Genomic DNA, 18,823 nt, shown 5'->3' on the forward strand with positions numbered 1-18,823 from the left:
AGAGGGACAGAGAGAGAGGGAGGGAGAGAGAGGGAGGGAGAGGGACAGAGAGAGAGAGAGGGAGAGGGACAGAGAGAGAGAGAGAGGGAGAGGGACAGAGAGAGAGAGAGGGAGAGGGACAGAGAGAGAGACACAGAGAGAGAGACACACAGAGAGACACACAGAGAGAGAGACACAGAAGGATAATCTTGGGATGGAGAACATGAGTTCATGTGGGGAGAGGGGAGAATGTGGGATTGCAGAGGTGGTGAGTGTCTGGAACAAACTGCCAGAGGTAGTAGTAGAGACTGGTACAATTTTGTCTTTTAAAAAGTGTTTAGACAGTTCTATGGGTAAGATGGGTATAGAGAGGGATGTGGGCCAAATGTGGGCAACTGAGACCAGCTTAGTGGCTAAAAAAAAGGGCAGTATGGACAAGTTGGGCCGAAGGGCCTGTTTCCCTGCTGTAATCCTCTACCACTCGATCTTCGACCAGAAAGGTGAAGATTTAACAAGTGTCCGAATCATCAACGGTTTCTGGATAAAGAGGAATTGGCAGCAGGACTGGTAACCAGGGAGACAGGTTTAAGATGATTAGCGAGAGACCAAGCCGCAGTGAGTTAGCAACCCTTTTATATAAATCCGGTGAGTTGTGATCTGGAATGTTCCGTCTCGCTGAACGGTGGGAAGTGATTGAATTGGAACTTTCAGAAGAGAATCGGATGGATTTGTGAAAAGAAATTCTTTATCAGGCCTGAGGAAAGAGCGGGGGATTGGGACCAAACAACTCTTAACAAGGGCTAGCACAGGGGTTGGGGGCCGAATGGCCTGCGTTTGCGGGGGGGGGGGGTTATACACTCGATCCGAGTGAGCATGCTCCTACCTTTCAGAGTCTGCAGTTCTTTTTCCAGAGTCCTGATGTTATAGCAGCAGAATTCCAGGTTTTCCAGAGAGTCCGACTGGAGATTTCCCGCCTCTGACCTTTCCAACATCACCTTCAGGGAATGGCGGGTCTGATAATGCATCTCCAAATCCCACTCCAACTCCTGGATCCGGGAACGCAGGAGGCCGGGTGATGGGCCCCGGGGGAGGGGCGCTCCTTCCCATTCCCTGCCCTCCTCCCGGGGCAGGTTGGAGCCGCTCAGTCTGGGGTGGGGGTACCTGAGGGGGCCGGGGTCCCCCTTGCGGGACTGGGCCGCGTGCGGCGGGGGCAGGGGCGCGGGTCTGGAGGGGCGCAGAGAGCGCCCGGGGGAGGGGGAGTGGGCGGATGCCTGAGGACGGGGAGGGGGCGGCCTGCTGGACCGGGCCGGGACCCGGGGAGACCCCCAGGGAGACCCCCGGGCCACGTCCTGCTCCGTGTTGTAATCCGAGATGGAGAAGTGCCGGCGGGCCGGCGGGCTGACCTCTGACCTCGGGGCTGGCACGCTGCGGTTGAACTCTTCGATCTGCTCGGTGCACTTGGAGTCCAGGTCGCCCCCGGCAACCAGGCCCTTGGAGCCGGCCCTCGATTCCAGCCAATTGGCGTCGTCCCACTTCCTGCCCTCTGACCCCGGCTGGGCGTCCAAGCCCCGCCCCTCTTGCGCCAGGTGGTCCGGATCGGGAATCGCCGGGGCGACGGGGAGTCTGGGAATCTCCATCCGTTCCGGAGCCCAGGGCGAGGCGGCCTGACCGGGGCCCGGTCCAGCTACCGTCACGTGGGCGGGGCCACTGGGGACCGTGAGGGGGTCAGAGTTCATCACCGCCCCGGGGCGGCCTCCCCGCTCCGGCAGGTCCAGCTCGGGGGGGTCTGGGCGCCGGCTCCCGCCCGGGGGACCGGACTCGACGGCAGGCGGCCGCTCCTCGGCCCTCCCAGCCTCCTCCTCCTCCAGCTTGACAAAGCGGATCGGGAAGATCCCAGTCCGGCCTCTCACTGACCCCTGGAGCCAGCCATCTTCCAGGGTCGCCGTGATCCGGATCCGCTCTCCCCTGACAAAATCCAGCTCCTCCGGTTCCAGAGCATGGAAATCGTACATGGCGACTCCGTAAAGCCTGTCCGACTCCTCCTCCTCCTCCTCCTCCTCCTCGTCCTCCACCTCGTCCTCCTCCACCTCCTCGTCCTCCTCCGCGAGCTCGCAGCTCCCCACGCCGCAGCCTGGCCCTGCCTCGGGGGTCTGCAGGGGTCCCATCAGTTCGACAAAGCCCTCAGGGAAGATCCCCCTCCTGCCCTCCAGCTCTCCCTCGAACCAGCCGGGTTCCGGTAGCCCCACGATGGTGATGACGTCGCCCTCGGTGAAGTCCAGCTCCTCCGGCAGCTGGGCGGAGAGGCTCATCAGGGCCACAGCCCATCCCAGGCCGTAGTCCGGCAGCTCATCCACGGCCTTCCGGGATAATTCCCGGGCCCGCGACGACAGGCGCAGCTCCCGGGCGCAGGAGGCCGGGAAGGTCCCGCTCAAACCCCAGTTCGTGCGTCCGCGAAGCCAGTATCCGCCTGGCAAATCCTCAACCACCACAATGTCACCTGTCGGAGAGACGGAGGGGAGGCGGGGAGGGAGGGAGGGAGAGTGGGGAGAGAGCACGGGCGGGAGAAAAGAAAGAGAGAGAGAGGGAGAGATAGAGTGAGGGGGAGGAGTGGGGAGGGAGGGATGGAGGGGGAGATAGGGAGGGAGAGAGAGGGCAAGAGGAGAGAAGAGATAGAGCAAAGGGGAAAGAGAGGGAGGGAAGGAGAGGGAGGGAGGGTGCGAGAGAGGAGACAGAGAGAGAAGGGGGGAGAGGGAGAGAGGGACAGAGAGAGAGAGAGATAGGGTGAGGGGGAGAAAGAGAGACACAGTAATGAGCAAATTGTAGGCAGTATCTTAATGTTAACCCTCAGCTCCCCAGCTACCTCTCCCCTCCACCTGTCCAGCTCAGTGCGAGGTCCAGCCTGCTCTGGCTCAGTGATTCACAAGGCGATGGGTTCAAATCCCACACCAGAGCCTGGGAGTACAGAAGCCAGGCTGAGTACTGGGCGCAGTTTCTGGTCAGCGTATTACAGGAAGGATATAATCCCTCTGGAGAGGGCACAGAGGAGCTTTACAAAACCGGGCTGGAAATGTGTCGCTGTGAGGAGGAAGTGGGTAGATTGTCCTTGGAACAACGAAGGCTGAAGGGTGAACTGGGTAGAGGTGTACAAAATTATGAGAGGAAGAGATAGAGTGGACAGGATAAAAAATATTTCCTTTCGTGGGAATTCTAGAACCAGGGGACACAGATTCAAGAGAAGTGGCAGAGGGTGTAGAGGAAACACTGACCTAGACATAGAGCATTACAGCACAGTACAGGCCCTTCGGCCCTCGATGTTGTGCTGAGCTATGTCCAAACCCAAGATCAAGCTATCCCACTCCCTATCATTCTGGTGTGCTCCATGTGCCTATCCAATAACAGCCTGAAAGGACATGAACTTTTACACAGAGAGTGCTGGGTGTCTGGAATCTACTGTCCGAGGCAGAGACGCTAAGCTCTGGATCTGGATCTGCACCTTGATTCTGCAAGCTACAGGGCTACGGACTGGGTGCAGGAAGGGCACATAAGACCATAAGAAATAGGAGCAGGAGTAGGCCATCTAGCCCTTCGAGCCTGCCCCGCCATTCAATAAGATCATGGCTGATCTGTCGTGGCTCAGTTCCACTTTCCCGCCCTCTCCCCATAACCCTTAATCCCCTCTCTTATCAAAAACCCATCAACCCGCGTCTTAAAAATATTTAGCGAGGCAGCCTCCACCACTTCAACGGGCAGAGAATTCCAGAGATTCACCACCCTTCGAGTGAAGAAGTTCCTCCTCAACTCCGTTCTAAACCACCCCCCCCCTTTATCTTGAGGCTGTGCCCCCTAGTCCTACTATCCTTTCTGAGCGGGAAGAGTCTCTCCACCTCTATCCTATCCATCCCATTCATCATCTTATACGTCTCAATGAGATCTCCCCTCATTCTTCTAAACTCTAACGAGTACAAGCCTAATCTATTCAGCCTCTCCTCATAGCTCAACCCCCTCAACTCCGGTATCAGCCTAGTAAACCTCCTCTGCACTCCCTCCAAGGCCAAAATGTCCTTGCGTAAGTACGGCGCCCAAAACTGCACACAGTACTCCAGCTGCGGCCTCACCAATGCCCTATACAGCTGCAGCAAGACCTCCCTACTTTTATATTCAATCCCCCTCGCTATGAAGGCCAGCATCCCATTCGCCTTCCTGACCACCTGCTGCACCTGCAAGCTGGGTTTTTGCGACTCATGCACAAGGACCCCGATCCCTCTGCACCGTCGCCTGCTGCAGTTTTTCGCCACGTAAGTAATAGTCCTTCCTACCATTATTCCTACCAAAGTGGACAGCTTCACACTTGCCAACATTAAATTCCATTTGCCATTTCCTGGCCCATTCGCCCAGCCTATCTAGATCCTTCTGTAGACTCTCCACATCCTCTGCACAATTTGCCGTTCCCCCAATCTTGGTGTCATCAGCAAATTTCGACACCCTGCACTCGGTTCCCTCCTCCAGATCATCTATATAAATGGTAAAAAGCTGAGGCCCCAGCACCGACCCCTGGGGCACTCCACTAGTCACCATCCGCCAATCCAAATAGCACCCATTGACCCCCACTCTCTGCCTCCTATTTGACAACCAATCCTCTATCCACGCTAACACCCTACCCCCAACTCCATGCCCCCTTACCTTCTGCAATAACCTCTTGTGAGGTACCTTGTCAAACGCCTTCTGAAAATCAAGAAAGACCACATCCACCGGCTCTCCTCTATCCACCGCCCTAGACACATCCTCATAGAACTCCAGTAAATTTGTCAGACACGACTTCCCTTTAATGAAACCGTGCTGCGTCTGCCCTATCAAGCAATTCCTCTCAAGATGCCTCGCTATTTCCTCCTTGATGACGGATTCTAACATTTTACCTACAACAGACGTTAAACTAACCGGCCTATAATTCCCTGCCTTTTGCCTGGCACCCTTCTTAAACAACGGCGTAACATTAGCCGTTTTCCAATCTTCCGGCACTTCCCCGGAATCCAGCGACGTCTGGAAAATAACCACCAAGGCATCCACTATAACCTCCGCCATTTCTTTCAGAACCCTCGGATGCATTCCATCCGGTCCTGGGGACTTGTCCACAATCAGCCCCTCCAGTCTGTCGAGCACCGCCTCTCTAGTAACAGTAATGTCATTGAGACCCTCCAGTCCTACCACCTTTCCATCTCTAACACCCGGCAAATTATTCACATCCTCCTCCGTGAAGACCGAAACAAAAAAAGTTATTCAAGACCTCAGCCATATCCCCATCCCCTACCATTAAGTCCCCTTTCTCATCCTCTAAGGGACCAACGTTCACCCTAGCCAGCCTCTTCCTTTTTATATATTTATAAAAACTCTTGCTATCCTTTTTTATATTGTCCTGAGGCTGGCACAAACAAGATGGGCTGAATGGCCTCCTTTCGATGCTGTAACATTTCTATGGACACTCCCGCCGCAGGACTGAGGGAGAGCTGCATGGTCAGAGGTGCTGCTTTAACCTCGTCTGTCCTTCCTGTCGGCAGTAACCATCCCTGTGCCACTGTCTGGGGCAAGAGCCGGGGAGTTTGCCCCGCTGGCCTGTGCAGTGTTGATCCCTCGCTCAATATCCATCAATATAAACCCCAGAATCTGGCTCATTAGTGCTGCGGTGGGATCCTGCTGTGCTATTTCTTTTCACAATGCGACACCTTGCTCCCAGAGTTAAAATCAAAACCCCAAAGGGATTGGCAGGAGTGGAAATCAGTCCGAGTTTGACCCTGAGTCACGTTAGGAGAGACTCAGACCGCGAGCCGAGCCTGGGCTGTTTGGAGTTCTGAAATATTTCACCACTCCGCAACCCTCCAAGTGAATCCACACTGGGCCAAAGACAACCCTCCTCCCATCCCCACCCACCCCAGCCCGTCAACGTAACCCTAACGGAGTGATTTCGGATTCAGGCCTAGGTGACTCCCGTCCTGCGCGGAACAGCTGAGTTTCAACATCAGAAATGGCAAAAGTCATCATTAATACATCGCGCTCCAAAGATGTGTGGGTGAGGTTGACTGGCCGTGCTAAATCGTCCCTTGGGGGATTGACAGGGTAAATATATCGGGTTACGGGGATAGGACCTGGGTGGGATTATTGTCAGTATAGGATCGATGGGCTGAATGGCCTCCTGCACCGTAGGGATTCTATTCTGTTCTATCCCATCCCCTGCACCCCCACCCAGAGAAAAGGAGACTGTCTGGTGGTCCATCCAGCAGGCCATGCCCCCCCGTGAGAGGCAGGAAATGCAGTGTGACTGAGCTATTTGACTGTGGAAACCATCACAGCCTAGACCAATCATTCACCCATTCATGCCCCCCTCTCATCCCCACCTCCCCACCCACCACTACCATCACAGTGGTTAGCATCGCTGCCTCACAGCGCCAGGGGCCCGGGTTCAATTCCCAGCTCGGGTCACTGTCTGTGTGGAGTCTGCACATTCTCCCCATGTCTGCGTGGGTTTCCTCTGTGTGCTCTGGTTTTCTCTCACACTCTGAAAGCTGTGCTGGTTAGGGTGCATTGGCCGTGCTAAATTCTCCCTCAGTGTGCCCCAACAGGTACCAGAGTGAGGCAGCTAGGGGCTTTTCACAGTGACTTCATTGCAGTGTTAATGTAAGCCTACTTGTGACACTGATAAATAAAACAAAACTTATCCTTTAAAGGAAGGCGGTCAGGAGCCAGGCAGGTCCACGCACACACACAGACACTGACACTCTCTCTCATGTGCCCGCCATCATTTGTACGCACGGACAGACACTGGCTAACGGAGATGTTTGGGAGGTTTCAGAGAGATTCAGTAAAATGTTTTAAGTCACTGAAGCTCAGCCTTTCCCCCTCGCTGAGCAGAGGCTGCCCTCTAGTGTTGAATGTGTTAACTGTCCTGTGGCCAGCTCCCAGGCTAACACACAGACAGGATACAGCAGGAGGAGGCCCCTCGAGCCGGTTCCACCATTCAATAAGGTTGTGGCCAGCCTGATTATTGCTGAAAAGACAACTCACTGAACTTTTCATCAGGATAGAAATCACCAAACTATAATTCGGGGCTGGGGGGGATGAATTTATACTCCATGTGTTCCTCTAATGCAGCTTCTAATTATCTTGCTAAGTGCAGGATGAAAGGGTTCGCTAGTTTGTCTCTTTTTCCAGTGATAAGTCCTGGATTATTAAACGGCTGGCCGATCGCATTGTGGCCTCAACTCCGACTTCTGTCTACCGCACCTCTTTTGGACGATGCGAGGAAAGCGGAGCACCCGAAGGAAACCCACGCAGACACGGGGAGAATGTGCAATCTCCACACAGGCAGTGACCAGAGGCTGGAATTGAACCCGGGTCCCTGGCGCTGCGAAGCCGCAGTGCTAACCACTGTGCCGTTAGGTAGGATCATCTACTCAGAGAGTTGTTGGGATTTGGAATGCGTTGCCTGGGAGAGCGGTGGAGGCGGATTCCATTGGAGGTTTGAAAAGATTGCTGGGTACAAATTAAAAATGATGAATTTGGAGGGTGACAGAGATAGGGCTGGACAGTGGGGCTAACTGGTGAACTCTCAGGAGCCAGTACAGCCACAATGGGCCGAATGGCCTCCTGTGCTGTACAATTCTATGATTTCCTCCCCTGAAAACCAGATGGTTTTTTTTTTACAACAATTGACAATAATTTAATGGTCATCATTACTGAGCCTGGTGTTTCAATCCCAGATTTATTCATCAAGTTTACATTTCCACCCAGCTGCCGGGCTGGGGTTTGAACCCTTAGCCCTCGAGGATGAGCTGGGTTCTCTGGATTCTAGTCCAGTGACACCACCATGTTACCAGTTCCCAATCGGTAATGTGGTCATGTGTGTTTACATGTACAAGAACCGGTGTGCACACTTGCATGTTTGTGTGAGCACATGTGTCTGTGCACAGCGGAGCAGATATTGCAAAGTGTTTACAAGAAGGATTTAAAAGCAGAAAACTAGCTTCATTGTGCAGTGAGTCAGTGTCAGGAGGGTCGATCGAGAATTTATATTGCACCTGAGTAGGGGAACAGGAGCAGCAGCTGGGCATGCCAAAGATTATTCAACACACACACAAAAAAAAACGGTGGCACAGTGGTTAGCACTGCTGCCTCACAGCGCCAAGGGCCCGGGTTCGATTCCCGGCTTGGGTCACTGTGCAGAGTCTGCATGTTCTCCCCGTGTCTGCATGGGTTTCCTCCAGGTGCTCCGATTTCCTCCCACAGTCCAAAAAATATGCGAGTGAGGTCGATTGGCCATGCTAAATAAATTGACCCTAGTTTCAGGGGGATTGGTGGGGTTATGGGAAAAGGGCTAGGGTGGGATTGTAGACTCAAAAGGGCCAAATGGCCTCCTTCTGCACTACAGGGACTCTATAATTCTATGAGTGTACCTAAACAGGCAGCGGAGTGTGGCCACTAGGGGATTTTCATAGTAACTTCATTGCGGTGTTAATGTAAACCGACTTGTGACACTAATAAATAAATAGTAATACCAAAGTTGGCTGAGATTGAGTCAGTCTCAGGAATTAGGATCACATTAGATAAAAGCAAGAGGTAAGTATCGGAGGGGGCAGAGTCACCGATTAAACCCCGAGTTTCGACAGTGTAGTTAAGAGTGCTGCAGGAATGGGATCGGACGGGGCTGATAGAGAGAAACTACTTCACTGTGGGGGGGGTGGCTGCTTTCCAGAACAATCTTACAACTAGAGCCAGGCTGTTTGGGGAACATTTCTGTACAGAGGGGATGGCCGATTACTGAACCTCTCCCTCCCTGGAGGGATGTGCATTCCGGGGCTCAGTGTGAGCTTTCAAGATGGAGATCGATAGAGTCAGAGAGGTTTACAGCAGGGAAACAGGCCCTTCGGCCCAACTTGTCCATGGTGTCCTTTTTTTTTTAAGGCTGTAAGTTAATCCCAATTGCCTGCATTTGGCCCATATCCCTCTATACCCATCATATCCATGTAACTATCTAAATGCTTTTTAAAAGACAAAATTGTACCCACCTCTACTACTGCCTCTGGCAGCTCGTTCCAGACACTCACCACCCTCTGTGTGAAAAAATTGCCCCTCTGGACCCTTTTGTATCTCCCCCCTCTCACCTTAAATCCATGCCCTCTAGTTTTAGACTCCCCTACCTTTGGGAAAAGATATTGACTATCTAGCTGATCTGTGCCCCTCATTATTTTATAGACCTCCATAAGATCCCCCTCAGCCTCCTACACTCCAGAGAAAAAAGTCCTAGTCTATCCAGCCTCTCCTTATAACTCAATCCATCAAGTCCCAGTAGCACCGTAGTAAATCTTTTCCGCACTCCTTCTAGTTTAATAATATCCTTTCTAATAATAGGGTGCCTGGAACTGTACACAGTGTTCCAAGTTGGGCAGGGGAAGGAGAGTAAACGCAGTTGCGATCTGGATGAGGGACAGGATAGGTTCAAGGGACTGAATGGCCTCCTGGGATCCATGGCTTTAAAACGATGGTGCAATAATATGGCCATACTCTCTGACCCCTGAGGTAGTTTTGAGGTTATTTATTATTGTCACAAGTCGGTGTACATTAACACTGCAATGGAGTTACTGTGAAAATCCCCCAGCTGCCACACTCCAGCACCTGTTCGGGTACACTGAGGGAGAATTTAGCACGGCCAATGCACCCTGACCAGCACATCTTTCAGACTGTGGAAGGAAACCCACGCAGACATGGGGAGAACATGCAGACTCCATACAGACAGTAACCCAAGCTGGGAATTGGACCGGTGTCCCTGGCACTGGGAGGTAACAGTGCTAACCGCTGTGCCACATTTGGCACTGATCTCTTCTATCTCGCAAAGAGGAGGAAGAATGGAGAAGTATGAATGGTTTCTACGCTCGTCTGTGAGAGACTGCATCACACAGGAGTTGAGTAAGTTGGCCTTTTGAGTGTGTCCAGATGCTTGGCCTGGTCAGGCCTGGGGGAGTGAGGAGGATCGGGTGGGAGGACCACAATGGGGTCTGTGTGTCCGACAGCATTGACAAGGACAGCAGGTCCTTTCAAACACTAAACCGCATGGAATGACAAGTCAGCCACACAGTTCAAAATAAAACAAGAGCAATGAAAGAGCTCCTCCCTCACACACGGATTCCGGAACCTTCTGACGCTGTATCACAGAATACGCAACCGTGAATCACACCAACGTGCGTCACAGCACGGGATAGCGTGACGCTGTTTTCTCTCTCTGTCCCCGTGTCTGAACAGGGAGGAGGCAGAAGGTTCAAAGCTCCATTCTTCATGCTCAGTGAGTAACACTCTCACCTCAGAGTCATAGGTTCAAGACCCACTGCACACCTGGAGTATTGGGTGCAGTTTTGGTGTCCTTATCTGAGGAAGGATGTCCTTGCTATAGAGGGGGTGCAGTGAAGGTTTACCAGGCTGATTCCTGGGATGGCAGCTCCGTCATATGAGGAGAGACTAAGTCGGTTAGGATTATATTCACTGGAGTTTAGAAGAGTGAGAGGGGATCTCATAGAAACTTATAAAATTCTAACAGGACTAGACAGGGTGGGTTCAGAAAGAATGTTCCCAATGGAGGGGGAGTCCAGATCCAGGGGTCATAGTTTGAGGATAAGGCGTAAACCTTTTAGAACTGAGGTGAGGAGAGATTCCTTCACCCAGAGGGTGGCAAATGTGTGGCATTCGCTCCCACAGAAAGGCCAAAACATTGTGGGTGGAATTTTTCATCCTGACTGTCATGGGATTCGCAATGGGCAGGACAGGACCACGCAGAGGTCCATTAACCTCAGATGGGATTTTCCGGCCTTGGGACAAGCTCAACCGGAAAGTCCCGCCCTGTATGTTTTCAAGGAATTGGATACGGCACTACGGATTTAAGGGATCTAAGGACATTGGTGGTGGGAGGGGAGGAGAAGAAACGGGAACAGATTACTGAGTTGGATGACCAACCACAATCAATGAATGGGGGAGCAGGCTCGAAGGGCCAAATGGCCTCCTCCTGATTTATGTTGCAGGCTGATAGTCCCGGAGCCGTTCAGAGGCAGTGCTGCACTATCAGAGTCACTGTCCTGTCAGATACAACATTCAACTGAGGTCTGTCCTATCTTCCCTCTCAGGTGGGTGTAGAAGATCCCATGGCCACTATTTTGAAGAAGAGTGGGAGTTCTCCCCAGCTTCCAGATATTTATCCCTCAACATCCCAATTTGTATCTTTCCATCATTGACAACCGTGCCCCTAATTGCCTGGATTCCAAGCTCTGGAATTCCCTTCCTAAACCTCTCTCTCTCTCTCCTCCATCAAGGTACTCACCAAACCTACCTCTTTGACTAAACCTTTGATGATTTATCTTAATAGAATCACAGATTTGCTACAGTGCAGAGGTAGGCCATCCAGCCCATCGTGTCTGTACTGGCTCTCCAAGTGAACAATTCATTGAGTGCGATTCTCCCACTTTCTCCCCTGTACATTCTTCCTTGCCTGAAAACAGTCCAATTTCCTCTTGAATGCCTTGATTGAATCTGTCTCCACCACACTCTCAGACAGTATATTCCAGATCCTAACTACTCGCTGTGTGAATCTGTCTCCGCCACACTCTCAGACAGCTAATTCCAAACCCGAAGGACTCACTGAGTGAGAAAGGTTTGCTGTACATCACCACTGCTTCCTATGCCAATGAATGTAATTCTGTGTCCACCTCATTCTCGAACCTTTCACCAATGGGAACAGTTTCTCCCTCTCTACTCTATCCAGACCCTCATGATTTTGAGCATCTCTAGCAAATCTCCTGTTTGTCTTCTTCCTTCCAAGGAAGAACAGTCCCAACCTCTCCAATCTACCCTCATCAGTGAAGTTTCTCATCCCTGGAGTCATTCTTGAGAATCTTTTCTGAGCCTTTTCGAATCCTGTGACATTTTTCCTGAAGTGCATCATCTGGAACTGGACACAATTCTCCACGTGAGGTCCAACTAGTGTCTTATACAAGGTCAACATGACCTCATTGCTTTTATACTCTCTGCTCCTGTGAACAAGGCTCAGGATACTGTCTGCTTTATGCTGCGGTTAGTTCAGTATCTGACTGATCGTGTCCCTGTAAAATACTAGATTAAAGTCACTATATAAGTGCGAGTTGTTATTGACACATCACAGTGATTAGAGGTGTTAGGCTCTGTAGGTGTTCCCCACTATTACAGGAAATGTATCAACACTTACCGCGTTTGAGAGAGAGGTCAGTGCTGGTTGCAGCATTGAAATCATTGATACAAACACACAACTTCTCCCCCTGTTTGGTGTTCGGAATAGACACAGCTTCCACAAAGCTGCTGGGAAACTGTCCTGGAGGGAGAGAGGAGTTAGAATCAGAGCGATGTATCCATCAGACTGAGACCCCAGCGTGTCCCCACAGGCACAGCAACAGGAGCAGCGACCATCACCCACTGGGGTCATCGGCACAAAAGGTTAAGCAATTATCGTCACTGAAATCCTCAGTCCAGCCCCAGGGTGGAAAGGTTAAACCCCAAACTGGGGACTGGCAGAGAGAGAACCGAGATAGAAGTAGGGTAATACTGGGCTTTAATCTTCAAACCGAGTCACTGTCACATAGACACATGGACACTGGAGAGGTTCTTGGAAACAACAGAGATACTTCCCCCAAAGTCTTTAGATTCAGCTGAATAACTGAAGGCTCATGGGTCTAACCCCGTGCTGTACCTGTCCTGGGAGTGTTTGATGGGGACAGTGTAGAGGGAGCTTTACTCTGTATCTAACCCCGTGCTGTACCTGTCCTGGGAGTGTTTGATGGGGACAGTGTAGAGGGAGCTTTACTCTGTATCTAACCCCGTGCTGTACCTGTCCTGGGAGTGTTTGATGGGGACAGTGTAGAGGGAGCTTTACTCTGTATCTAACCCCGTGCTGTACCTGTCCTGGGAGTGTTTGATGGGGACAGTGTAGAGGGAGCTTTACTCTGTATCTAACCCTGTGCTGTACCTGTCCTGGGAGTGTTTGATGGGGACAGTGTAGAGGGAGCTTTACTCTGTATCTAACCCCGTGCTGTACCTGTCCTGGGAGTGTTTGATGGGGACAGTGTAGAGGGAGCTTTACTCGGTATCTAACCCCGTGCTGTACCTGTCCTGGGAGTGTCTGAGGTGACCAGAACTGCGCACAGTACTCCAAGTGGGGTGTGACTAGGGTCTTATAAAGTTGCAGCATTACCTCCTGACTCCTAAACTCAATCCCTCGATAAATGAAGGCTAGTACACCATACGCCTTCTTGACCACATCCTCCACCTGCGAGTTTATATATCCTGCTCAGTTTTCCCTGGATCAACGAGGAGCTGGTGCTCATGCTCTGAGCAAATCCCAACGAGACCTGTGGGAAGATGGAGAGTGTGGGGCAAGACAGATCGATACCCCTGCTGTCCCAGCTGCTTTCCAGAGGCACGGGAGCACACTGGTCACTCGGGGATGGTTTTTCTCGTGTTGGGGATACCTTCACATATGGGTTCGTTCCCCCATCGAGTGACCGAATGGTGTAGCAGGCATGAGGGACCGAATGGCCTCCTGTTCTCATCTCAAATAAAAAAAAATCACCAGGTTAAAGTCCAGCAGGATTACTTGGAATCACGAACTCCCATTCACCTGATGAAGGAGCAGTGCTCCAAAAGCTCGTGATTCCAAATAAACCTGTTGGACTTTAACCTGGTGATGTGAGACTTCTTACTGTGCCCACCCCAGTCCAACACCGGCATCTCTACATCATCTCAAATAAGGGACTAAAGAGCAGAGGTGAGAGGGTGGGGAGCCGGGGGGAGGTGAGAGGGTGGGGAGCCGGGGGAGGTGAGAGGGTGGGGAGCCGGGGGGAGGTGAGAGGGTGGGGAGCCGGGGGGAGGTGAGAGGGTGGGGAGCCGGGGGGAGGGGAGAGGGTGGGGAGCCGGGGGAGGTGAGAGGGTGGGGAGCCGGGGGAGGTGAGAGGGTGGGGAGCCGGGGGAGGTGAGAGGGTGGGGAGCCGGGGGAGGTGAGAGGGTGGGGAGCCGGGGGAGGGGGGGAATGGAGGGAGGGAGGGCTGTGGAGGGGAGGGCTTGCTCCCCTCTCTGACGAAGCTCTTACCTGTCACTCCATCCTTCCTCCCCAGTAACCAGAACTCATCCAGCACATTCAGCACCTCGATGACATCACCCGCAAAGATGGGCAGCTCCTCGGAGACACTGGGCCGGAAGTCGAAAAGTGCTCGGACCAGGGATCCGGCCTCCATCTCGCCCTGCAACACAGCAACAGCTGGATCACACACCCGGAAAATACCAGCCTGACAAAGCAGGATAACACACGACCTGTACCTACAGGATTCAAGCCTAATCTTACACAGGTCCTAAAGTATAAAGTCCAAAGTTTTTAAGTTTAAGTTTATTTATTAGTGTCACAAGTAGACTTACATTAACACTGCAATGAAGTTACTGTGAAATTCCCCTAATCGCCACAGACTGGGGTCTGTTCAGGTCAAGGCACCTAACCTTGCAAGCCTTTCAGACTGTGGAAGGAAACTGGGGCACCTGGAGGAAACCCATGCAGTCACGGGGAGAACATGCAGCCTCCACACAGACAGTGACCCAAGCCGGAAATTGAACCCGGGTCCCTGGCGCTGGGAGGCAGCAGTGCCAACCACTGAGCCACCGTGGTTAAAGGATCGGATGGAGAGATAAACATGATTTTCCCCAATAAATTTTGTAAGGATAGGCAACAACACCTCCTCCACGATCATCCTCAACACCCGTGCCCCACAAGGCTGTGTCCTCAGCCCCCTTACTACACTCCTTATAGACCAATAACCGTGAGGCCAAATTCCCCTCCAATTCAATTTTCAAGTTTGCTGATGACACCATCGTAGTGGGTCGGCTCTCAAACAATAACGAGACAGACTACAGGAATGAGAGAGAGAATCTGGGGAACTGGTGCAGCAACAATAATCTCTCCCTCAATGTCAATAAAACTAAGGAGATTGTCATCGATTTCAGGAAGCATAGTGAGCAGTAACACATTGACAAGTGTCTGGTAGTGTTGACTGGTGTGGGGAACGTTGTGGGGAGTGAGATTGTGGTGCTGTATTTGGTAGTGTTTTCCATTGTGGGGGCACAGACACTATTTGGCAGTATTTGCAATGTATGGGTGGGAGAGTGGGGGGTGGGGGGTGCGATACTTGGCAGGGTTTTTCAATGCTGGGGGTGCAGTGTTTGGCAATGATTTCCAGGGCTGGGTCGTGCAATATTTGGCAGTGTTTTTCAGTGTGAAGGAGGGGGTGCGGTATTTGGCACTGTTTTCCCATGGGGAGGGGGTGCGATATTTGGCAGTGTTTTTTCAGTGGGTAGGGGGTGCAGTATTTGGCAGTGTTTTCCCATGGGGAGGGGGGGTGCAGTATTTGGCAGTGTTTTTTCAGTGGAGGGGGTGCAGTATTTGGCAGTGTTTTCCTGTGGGGGGGGGTGCAGTATTTGGCAGTGTTTTTTTCAGTTGGGGGGGTACAGTATTTGGCAGTGTTTTCCCATGGGGAGGGGGTGCAGCATTTGGCAATGTTTTCCCATGGGGAGGGGGTGCAGCATTTGGCAATGTTTTCCCATGGGGAGGGGGGGGTGCAGTATTTGGCACTGTTTTCCCATGGGGAGGGGGGGTGCAGTATTTGGCAGTGTTTCCCTGTGGGGAGGGGGGATGCAGTATTTGGCAGTGTTTTCCCATGGGGAGGGGGTGCAGTATTTGGCAGTGTTTCCCTGTGGGGAGGGGGGATGCAGTATTTGGCAGTGTTTTCCCATGGGGAGGGGGTGCAGTATTTGGCAGTATTTTCCTGTGGGGAGGGGGGGTGCAGTATTTGGCAGTGTTTTCCCGTGGGGAGGGGGGGGTGCAGTATTTGGCAGTGTTTTCCCATGGGGAGGGGGTACAGTATTTGGCAGTGTTTTCCCATGGGGAGGGGGTGCAGCATTTGGCAGTGTTTTCCCGTGGGGAGAAGATGCGGTATTTGGCAGTGTTTTCCCGTGGGGAGGGGGGGGTACAGTATTTGGCAGTGTTTTCCCGTGGGGAGGGGGGGGTACAGTATTTGGCAGTGTTTTCCCGTGGGGAGGGGGGGGTACAGCATTTGGCAGTGTTTTCCCGTGGGGAGAAGATGCGGTATTTGGCAGTGTTTTCCTGTGGGGAGGGGGGGGGTACAGTATTTGGCAGTGTTTTCCTGTGGGGAGGGGGGGTACAGTATTTGGCAGTGTTTTCCCGTGGGGAGGGGGTGCAGCATTTGGCAGTGTTTTCCCGTGGGGAGAAGATGCGGTATTTGGCAGTGTTTTCCCGTGGGGAGGGGGGGTACAGTATTTGGCAGTGTTTTCCTGTGGGGAGGGGGGGTACAGTATTTGGCAGTGTTTTCCCATGGGGAGGGAGGGGGTACAGTATTTGGCAGTGTTTTCCTGTGGGGAGGGGGGGTACAGTATTTGGCAGTGTTTTCCTGTGGGGAGGGGGGGTACAGTATTTGGCAGTGTTTTCCCATGGGGAGGGAGGGGGTACAGTATTTGGCAGTATTTTCCTGTGGGGAGGGGGGGGTACAGTATTTGGCAGTATTTTCCTGTGGGGAGGGGGGGGGGGTACAGTATTTGGCAGTATTTTCCTGTGGGGAGGGGGGGGTACAGTATTTGGCAGTGTTTAAATCTCAGCCATGGCTTTGCTCCAGCTGCTATGACAGTGTGTGGTTCCTGGGGCAGGAAGTCGACAGACGCAGTGGAAACTGGGCCTAGTTTCCTGGAAGGTCAGCTAGCTGACACATTGAACAATGCTGGTCGCAGAGAGGACCCAGAGTCTCTTCCAAAACAAACACAGCACATCCCAGTGGAAACACGGCAACAGCTTCCCTGCCATTCTTCTGGAAACTTCCTTGATTGATAGTTTTAGATTTAACCCATCACAATCCACACATGCGCCCCACCTCCACAACTCTCAATGGCCTTCAGTCTGCTCTCCTCCATATCTCCCCTCCCCTACACTCTCCCTTTGTCCATCTCCCTTCACCCCTCCCACCCTGTCCCTCACTACCTCTTGCCTCTGACTGACCCCAGATAGCCCAGGCAGTGCAGAGATGGATTGGGGAGGATGCTGGTGGTGATGGGAGCAGATGTTAGTGACCTGCCCACTCTGCCTCAGGTCAGACAGGCAGAAGATGGTTGTCCGTGCAGTTTGATTTGATTTCTTATTGTCACAAGTATTAGCATACAGTGAAAAGGAGAGAGAGCAGAATGTAGTGTTACAGTCATAGCTAGAGTGTAGAGAAAGATCAACTTAATGCGAGGTAGGTCCATTCAAAAGTCTGATGGCAGCAGGGAATGAGTTGGTTGGTACATGACCTCAGATTTTTGTATCTTTTTTTCCCCGAAGGAAGAAGGTGGAGAAGAGTGTGTGGGATCCTTAATTATGCTGGCTGCTTTGCTGAGGCAGCGGGAACTGTAGACAGAGTCAATGGATGGGAGGCTGGTTTGCATGATGGATTGGGCTACATTCACAATCTTTTGTGGTTCCTTGCAGTCTTGGGCAGAGCAGGAGCCCATACCAAGCTGTGATACAACCAGAAAGAAAGCTTTCTGTAATGCTGGTGAGACTCGTAGCTGACATGCCAAATTTCCTTAGTCTTCTGAGAAAGTGGAGGTGTTGGCGGCCTTTCTTAACTATAGTGTCAGTATGGGAGGACTAAGACAGATCGTTGGTGATCTAGACACCTAAAAATTTGAAGCTTTAGACCATTTCTACTTTGTCCTGTTGACGTAGACAGGGATATGTTCTCCTTTACACTTTCTGAAGTTGATGACTATCTCCTTCGTTTTGTTGACATTGAGGGAGAGATTATTGTTGCCGCACCAGTTCACCAGATTCTCTATTTCATTCCTGTACTGTGTCTTATCATCGTTTGAGATCTGACCCACTATGGTGGTGTCATCAGCAAACTTGAAAACCAAATTGGAGGGGAATTTGGCCACACAGTCACAGGTATATAAGGAGTATAGTAGGGGACTGAGAACACAGCGTTGCGGGGCACCAGTGTCGAGGATGATCGTGGAGGAGGTGTTGTTGCCAATCCTTACTGATTGTGGCCTCTGGCAATTGGGTGATGCCACATTATGAATCACTCCCTCTTAGAGTCATAGAATCCTACAGTGCAGAAGGAGGCCATTCGGCCCATCAAGGCTGCACCAAACACAATCCACTAAGGACCCATCACCACAACCCCATGTATTTACCCTAGCTCGTCCCCCTGAGACTAAGGGGCAATTTAGAGCAGCCAATCCGCAGGTCTTTAGAGTGTGGGAGGAAACCAAAGCACCCGGACAAAACCCACGCAGACACGGGGAGAACATGCAAACTCCACAGAGACAGTGACCCAAGTTGGGGACCAAACCCAGGTCCCTGGCACCGTGAGGCAGCAGCGCTAACCACTGTACCAGCGTGCCCTTCCTAAGGTTTAGGTAGGGCATTCCAGAGCTTGGGACTCAGGCAGCTGAATTCATGACCGCCGATGTGAGGTGATTACAATCGGGAATGTGTGAGAAGCCAGCGATCAGAGAACTCCGAAACTGGAGCAGGTTAGCGAGGCAGGCAGGAGAAAAACCCTAACAACCAGACCCGGAATTTTAAACTGTATACACTGCTAGTGGGGCAGCAATCAGGGCTGGTCAGTGTTCACTCACACTCACACACTCACACACACACACTGACGTGCAGCTTGCTCAGTGAGATTCTGAGCTCACCTTCACTCTCTGCTCCAGCATGTATGCACACACACATACACACACATCATAAAAC

At 52.1% G+C, this 18,823-nt stretch overlaps 1 protein-coding gene across 1 annotated transcript in view; it reads right to left on the reverse strand.

Annotated features, from left to right (window-relative positions):
* The window catches only part of dnmbp (dynamin binding protein), a 110,419-nt gene that overhangs the window by 61,087 nt on the left and 30,509 nt on the right, over positions 1 to 18,823 (reverse strand). The window contains exons 2-4 of the mRNA XM_080205965.1: positions 14,123 to 14,273; positions 12,230 to 12,352; positions 863 to 2,476 (exon numbers count right to left, since the gene is read on the reverse strand). Coding sequence (XP_080062091.1) covers positions 863 to 2,476; positions 12,230 to 12,352; positions 14,123 to 14,267 — 1,882 coding nt within the window. The 5' untranslated portion in view covers positions 14,268 to 14,273. The remainder of the gene's footprint in view (positions 1 to 862; positions 2,477 to 12,229; positions 12,353 to 14,122; positions 14,274 to 18,823) is intronic.

Source organism: Carcharhinus amblyrhynchos, chromosome 17, assembly GCF_965287045.1.
Source record: "Carcharhinus amblyrhynchos chromosome 17, sCarAmb.v2.hapA, whole genome shotgun sequence".
NCBI classification, from domain to species: domain Eukaryota; kingdom Metazoa; phylum Chordata; class Chondrichthyes; order Carcharhiniformes; family Carcharhinidae; genus Carcharhinus; species Carcharhinus amblyrhynchos.